This window comes from Mastomys coucha, unplaced genomic scaffold (assembly GCF_008632895.1).
Source record: "Mastomys coucha isolate ucsf_1 unplaced genomic scaffold, UCSF_Mcou_1 pScaffold16, whole genome shotgun sequence".
Classification (NCBI taxonomy): domain Eukaryota; kingdom Metazoa; phylum Chordata; class Mammalia; order Rodentia; family Muridae; genus Mastomys; species Mastomys coucha.
This window is the reverse complement of record NW_022196898.1, coordinates 9,576,489-9,583,880: the sequence shown is the minus strand read 5'-3', so window position 1 is coordinate 9,583,880 and position 7,392 is coordinate 9,576,489. Positions and strand designations below refer to the sequence as shown.

Genomic DNA, 7,392 nt, shown 5'->3' with positions numbered 1-7,392 from the left:
GGATACGAATTGGAAAGGAAGAAGTCAAATTATCACTATTTGCTGATGATATGATAGTATACTTAAGAAACTCTTTCTAAAAACAAGAAAGACAGATGATACTTTTGAGTATAAATGGTTTGAAGAAGTATTTTCTGATTTTAGTTACTAACATCTCCCTTCTACTTTAACAGAGCCCTGAGGTTTTTTAAATTATTGAAATCGACCTTCTCCCTCAAGATGACAAACAGTTCAACGTTCTGTCCAGTTTACAGAGATCTGGAACCATTTACATATTTTTTTTACTTAGTTTTCCTCATTGGAATTATTGGAAGTTGTTTTGCAGTGTGGGCTTTTATACAGAAATCCACAAATCACAGATGTGTAAGCATATACTTAGTTAATTTGCTTACAGCAGATCTCCTGCTCACTCTGGCATTACCAGTAAAAATCGTTGTTGACTTGGGTGTGGCACCCTGGAAGCTAAGGATATTCCACTGCCAAGTGACAGCCTGCCTCATCTACATCAACATGTACTTATCTATCATCTTCTTAGCCTTTGTCAGCATTGATCGCTGTCTCCAGTTAGTACACAGCTATACGATATACCGAATACAAGAACCTGGGTTTGCCAAAATGATATCAACTGTCGTGTGGCTCATGGTCCTGCTTATAATGGTACCAAACATGGTGATTCCCATCAAGGACATCAAAGAAAAGTCAAATGTAGGTTGCATGGAGTTTAAAAAGGAGTTTGGAAGAAATTGGCATTTGCTAACAAACTTCATCTGTGTGGCAATATTTTTAAATTTCTCAGCCATCATTTTGATATCCAACTTCCTTGTAATCAGACAACTCTATAGAAATAGAGACAATGCAAACTACCCAAGTGTGAAATCAGCTCTGCTCAACATTCTCTTGGTGACAGCTAGTTACATCATATGCTTTGTTCCTTACCACGCTGTCAGGATCCCATATACCCTCAGCCAGACAGAGGTCATATCTGATTGCTCAACTAGGATTGCACTCTTCAAAGCCAAAGAGGCCACACTGCTGCTGGCTGTGTCTAATTTGTGTTTTGATCCAATCCTGTACTATCATCTCTCAAAAGCATTTCGACTAAAGGTCACAGAGACTTTCGCCTCACCTAAAAAGACCAAGGCTCAGGAAGAAAGATTGAGAAGTGAGAATGATATGTAAACTGCTGGCTTTGCACGTCAGTCCTCCTTCCTGACTAGACCATAAAGCTGGTCACATTTTTCAAAGATAAAAGAAGATGCTAAGATAGAATATGCTTAAGAATAAAAGCCACCATTATCTAGCAAACAGGGAATGGTTCATGAGAGAAGTCCTTTCCTCAATACAAGCCAACCCTATACTCGCACAGTTGCGGATATTCTTTATCCCAACTATCTGTACAGGGAAACTAACAAAGCATATTGAACGAAGGTCAACTGGAATGATCAAAGTGAAAACAGCCGTTGCAAAGACTCAGAGATTCACTTCAATGCCTGGAACTGACTTCTTGATTAAAATATGTCAAATAATCTACATCTAAGTTGCCAGGAAGCCCTTCAGCAATACCTTGAAGGTCTTTGGTGACCTAGAAAAATAAAAGTTATTTATAACTATTGCTTTGAAAAGTATTAAATGCTCTCTATTCAAAACCCCTATTTTTAATATTTAATTTTTGGTAGCACAATAACAACTTTTCGTTTTGAAAGATTTACAGTAACCAGGTCACACTGGTTAATCCCAGCACTCTGGGGGCTGAGGCAGAAAGATCATTATGAGTTTGAGGCTAGCATGGGCTACAAAGTGAACTGCAGGTCACCCCAGTCTACAAAATGAGGCCTTATCCCTAATTGATTTTAAGAGGCATTTGCAAATACATGGGAATTTTTTTAAACAATAAAAGGAAGCTACTAAATTATTTTAACTACTGAAAGTGTTTTGGAAGTAAAAATCCACATCAAAGGTATTTAAAAAAAAAATACCAGCTAAAGAATCTTAAAATAGACACATGGACTTACACCAGTAGGCCATGCTGGAAATACAGCCTATGTTGGGCCCTGAGTGCCTCTCAAATCTACAGACAAGACCAACTAGAGTGAATCTGCAGTACAAGTAAGCCTGTTGCTGACCAGATCTCAACTGCCAGTAAATTCACAGGTTCTGAGGAAGGGCATTAAATAAAAGATTTACTAAAACAACAGGAAAAGTGGTTAACACATGAGATTATGGACTTTGTGTTTTGGTTTATTTCTCTGTTTTTTTTTCCTTTGAGACACCATCTCCTATAACTCACTATATCCTTGAGTTCACTATATAGCCAAAAATAACCTCAAACTCCTGATCCTCCTCCTTCCACCTCCCAAGTTCCAGGATTATAGACATATGCTATGAACCCCAGCTCTTCTGTGTGTATTTTTTTTTTCGGTGTGTATTTTTAATGTTACAAATACCTACATAAACGGTTAGAAATGGGCCAGAGAAATAGCTTGATGGTTAAGAGCACTTGCTCCTCTTGCAGAGGACGCAGGTTCAGTCCTTAGCACCCCCACACCAGGAGGCTCACAACTGCTTGCAACTCCACTTACAGAAAGGATCCAAGTGGGTTCCCACACCCTTGTCTCACCTCCAATGGCACCAGGCATGCGCGTGGTACACATATATACATGCAGGAACTCACGTGCACACACATTAAATAAACAAATCTTTTTGTAAATACTCCATAGCTGTAATGATGAGAGACTGTGATCCTGCAATGTATGTGGGAGCAAATGCCTATAACACCAACTGAGATAGAAGGAATACAAGCCAGTATAGACTCTATAGCCAGACTGTTAAACACACGCACACGCACGCACACGCACACACACACCCACATGCATGCACACATACACACACACACACACACACACACACACAGATACAAGGGATGCAGGAGGAGGAAGATGGAAAAGAGGAGAGAGGAAGAAGCAGGAATGGAGGGAGAGGGAATATGAATGTGCCCCTGGATGCCAAGAATATGTTTGAATAAAATGTTATTTTTGTACTTGAAGGACACATTTCAAAATCCTGTGTGTAAGTTCACAAATATATATTTAGTCTGAAGTAGATAACTGAAAGAAGACCAATTGTATCCTTTTAAAAAATGAAACTTTTAACAGTAATTTCTAGAGAAAGTAACAGGAATGCCAATGAGACTGACAAGTCTGACAGTACAAATTCTTGTCAGGTTACAGGTTGGCAGAATAAAGACACAATAAAATCTGTGCTTTTTGGTGGCCTAAATAACATATTTTCTGGTGAGCAGATCAAAACAGGCATATATATATATATATATATATATATATATATATATATATATATATATATGTCTATTACTTTTGCTTAAGTATCCATTCATCCTCTCTCCTTGGTCTCTAGTTACGAAGGCAATACAGAGGTTAGCAAAAGACCAAGACATTTTTAGCTGTATTCTTATATTCGCTTCTTCTCATGCAAAACAGGCAGTCAGATGTCTCCTAATAAGAAGAGAAAAAGACTCTCAATATAAGGTCAATGTTTTATTAGTCTACATTTTTCCTTTTGATTTATTATCAATAGTGGAAAGCTGTGCTTATTCAGGTTTTTTTTTTTTTTTTTTTTTTTTTTGGACAACTTGATACAAGCTGGGTTCATTTTAGAAGAAGAGCAATTGAGAAAAATGTTCCTATCAGACTGGCCTGTAGGCAAGTCTATGGGCACTCCCTTAGTCAGTGATTAATGGAAAAGGGCAAACCCACCATGGGCAGTACCTCCCCTGGGCGTGGTCCTAGAGGGTATATGAGAGTTGGCTGTGCAAAGCAGACAAGGTAAGGCAGTAATCAGCATCCCTCCAAGGCCTCTGCTTCAGCTCCTGGCATGAGTTCCTGCAAGACTGTTTCCTTCACTATGGACTATAATCTATTAGATGAAACAAATCCTTCATTCCCCAATGCTTTTACTGATGGTGTCTGTCGAAGCAAATTAGGACAAAGGCTAATTAAAACCGGATCCAAAGTTGGCTTAGAGGGTAAGCAGGCTTCCTGGGCAGTCATGACAACCCAAGTTTCAATACCGGAATCCATATAAAAAGCTAGGAATTGTCCCTCGGTCCTGTAACCCCAGCACTGTAGGGAGAAGAGATAAGATCACTGGAACTTACTAAACACAAGCCAAGTTCCAGCTACAGTAGGGGACCTGTGTCAAAAGTAAGAATAAAAAGTGGTAGGACAGGACATACTCCTCTGGCCCCTACATGCACAGGTGCACACACCTGCATGTGCACACACACACACACACACACAAATATACACCTTACAATGGCACACAGAAAAATGAATACAAATAAAAATTAGATCCTCCAACAACCGTCAAGGGACATCTTCAAGCACTTTCCTCTAAGGAGGTGGACACAGTCATGTGTTCAACATAGCAGAAAAGCTGGCTGTTGGCACCTGTTCATATCCCAGAAACACAGAGAAGACAGACTGCAAACTCTGCTTGCACAGACCAGCACATGTAACCCTCAATGACTTCCAGCACTCACTGTACAGGATCTACCTCCCCTTTGGTCTTTCTGTATTTGCTTGGTAAGCTTTGTGCTCTTCAGAGGTATATAACAAAGCTACAAAGATTGTACAGAGTTCCTGGACCCATTTCTACTATTAAAAATGTCTCACATGAAGACAGGAGGATTTCTGAGTTCAAGGCCAACATGGTCTATAGAGTGAGTTCCAGGACAGCCAGAGCTACACAGAGAAACCCAGTCTTGAAAAACAAATAAAAAGAAAAAGTCTCACATGACTATGCCACAGTATGTTTATTACAACTAAGAAGCTAATATTGCAGAATTAGTAATGAATAAACTCTGGGCTTTAAAATTCATTTATTTTATATTTCATATTTTAAAATAGGCATGATAGTCCACCCACGAATGTGTCAGAAACATCTGTGATACATAAGTTCAACCTCTCTCTGTTAACACAAATGAACTGCCTGTTGTATTGAACACTGATGACACAAAGAACCATAGAAAATTAGTAATAATATTGTGAGATGAACAAGAAAGAATTTTGTAAAGTTTTGGCCTAGTTCATGAACACAAACAAAAAGGAGTCCATAATTGACATAAGACAAAAAATATGGACTTAGTGAATTTGAGTCATTTTGGAATTCCAAAATATCAACTATGTTAGCTTTAACAAAATACTCAGCTTACTGACCAAAACTTCTAACGGTGTCCAAAATATAGCATGCAGGAACAGTTTACCTGGGAATTAAAAATGTCCTAGCTTCTACCCCAATGTTCATTACTAATATGTGAAATACTATGGTGTCTCTTTGGGATAAACACTTCACTAGGCAAGCATTCAGCTCTAAGTTCCCTGCCAGGCTTGCTTCCAGTGCTATCCCAGAATCCAGCCCACCAAGCCCAAGTCCATCCCATTCCAACAACATCCTCGGTCGTGACCCAAGCCATCTGTTGGGGACAATGGCCCTTCTCTCCAATACTCCTTTAAGAATGGAAGGGACCCCGTGATGTCGAAAGCTCACCTTTTCATGGGCACTGGGTTTTTACTCAACTGCTTCACTGTCAGAAGAACTTGTGATTCATAAACAACTGTCCCGCTCCTTACTTACCTTTCCTATACCCCCCAAAATCTTACTCATCTGTTAAATGTCAAAAGTACCAACAGTCAAAACAGGACAAGTAAAAACTAATCAGCAAATGACTTTCAAATTGAAGTAGAAAGAAACATTTAGACATTACTTAGTGACTCAAATCCTTTTGATGAAAGGATATTAAGTTAAGGAAATCTATCAAATCTGTTAGACACTAATATCACACCGTAATTTTTCCCACTGTAGCTGTATACTGGCTTAATAATCCTTACTACGGCCATCAAAAGCAGCAAATGTAGTTTTCACATGATGTCATTATGTGTAAACAGCGGAGTGTGTGGATAATCTGGCAGCCAATCAGTAACCAGCTTATAATAAGCACAGGAGCATGTGGAGAATCTGACAGCCAATCACTGATGGCCTTATAAAATCATCACGTGCACACTGATGGAAACGTGTCTTACCAGAGGTATAGGAAAGTGGGTTGCATACTGCAGGTGTCGGAGGAGGTCATAATTTGATGGGAAAATTAATTCTCTCGGTTTTTCTCTCTTTAGCAGTTTCTCACCATTGACTGACATTCTTCTGCTCAAAGAAGGGTTGATATTCTCACAGGACTCTCCAGGCATGGGAGAAAAAATCTATGTCATGTAAAACAAATTGAACATCATAAATAAAGACAGCAACATCAAGCCACAGTGCCATACATACCAGAGCTTAAAACAAAAAGGCTCACAAAATGGAGGATGAAAAAGATAGGCAGAAATGTTATTAATGTCCATGAAATGAAATCATTTAAAAAAAAAATGTCAGTATTACTTCCTCCCCTTGAGAAAATGGGAAAATGAAAACCACATGGGAGGAGGGCAAAACCAACCAGAGGTCTGGCCATGTAAGGGAATTTAAAAATGTTATCCTCAAAGGGTTACATTTCCTCCAAAAACACACGCTTAACAATACTCAGTAAGATTAAGCCACGGACAAATGCTTTAAAATGTACAATGCTTTAATAAACAACAAGATTTGTGAAAAAACCCATTATACTGAGAGACAGTAGGAAAATAAATTACCCATAAGGCTATTGTTTAGAAACTCGATGCACAGATTGTCATAGTGAAAAGATACTCCCACACTCCTTAGACAGCACGACCCCAAAATAAAAGTGTCACCAACAGTCAACTAGGACAGGAGGGTAACACTTTACAGAGGAGGCAATACAACCCCACAGTGAGGATAACGTGACAACCACAGGTCACAGGGACAGGGACAGCACAAGTAGGAGTCATTCCAAAAAGGAGGCAAGCAAAGAAGAGATGGAGACACGAGGGGGTGGGAAGAGTTAACTGGGAAGGAGAATCAAAGGTCGAACCTACTGGAAACTCAGAACCAAAGTCACTTTTAAAGTCACTCTTGTCTACGTCATCAAAAATGTTAGTGGTTCCTGAGCCAAGGCCCATGTGCGCCATAACACTGTGCTCCTGGGGGTCACCAGAGAAAGAAAGGCATGTTGTAAATGCTGTGGTTTAAGACATGGAATCGGAAGCTCGGAGAGGCTGTGCAGCATCCTAGCTTCTGCTACCCCCGTCTACTTCTCCTAAAGAATTGAAAGGGAACTTGAAGACATGTATTGCTTTAAAGAGTCACACTCCTTCCCCTGGAGTAAACAAAGCTTTAACTCTCATGATGTTCTAAAGGAAGAGCAAAAAGATTCATAATTTACAACAAATCGGGCCACAATTTATTTCACTGGGCTATTTCCAG

General features: G+C 39.4%; 2 protein-coding genes across 8 annotated transcripts in view; one reads left to right on the top strand and one right to left on the bottom strand.

Annotated features, from left to right (window-relative positions):
• Gpr171 (G protein-coupled receptor 171) overlaps positions 1–1,652 on the top strand; it is a 5,365-nt gene extending 3,713 nt beyond the window's left edge. The window contains exon 2 of the mRNA XM_031373937.1: positions 174–1,652. Within this exon, the coding sequence (XP_031229797.1) occupies positions 220–1,179 (960 nt within the window). The 5' untranslated portion in view covers positions 174–219 and the 3' untranslated portion in view covers positions 1,180–1,652. The remainder of the gene's footprint in view (positions 1–173) is intronic.
• Med12l (mediator complex subunit 12L) overlaps positions 1–7,392 on the bottom strand; it is a 329,972-nt gene that overhangs the window by 225,144 nt on the left and 97,436 nt on the right. For 5 of the 7 annotated variants that reach the window (XM_031373910.1, XM_031373909.1, XM_031373912.1 and 2 more), the window contains 2 exons: positions 7,005–7,109; positions 6,096–6,272 (listed from right to left, as the gene is read on the bottom strand). In XM_031373910.1, coding sequence (XP_031229770.1) covers positions 6,096–6,272; positions 7,005–7,109 — 282 coding nt within the window. The remainder of the gene's footprint in view (positions 1–6,095; positions 6,273–7,004; positions 7,110–7,392) is intronic. The other 2 variants (XM_031373914.1, XM_031373915.1) reach the window with 1 other exon arrangement.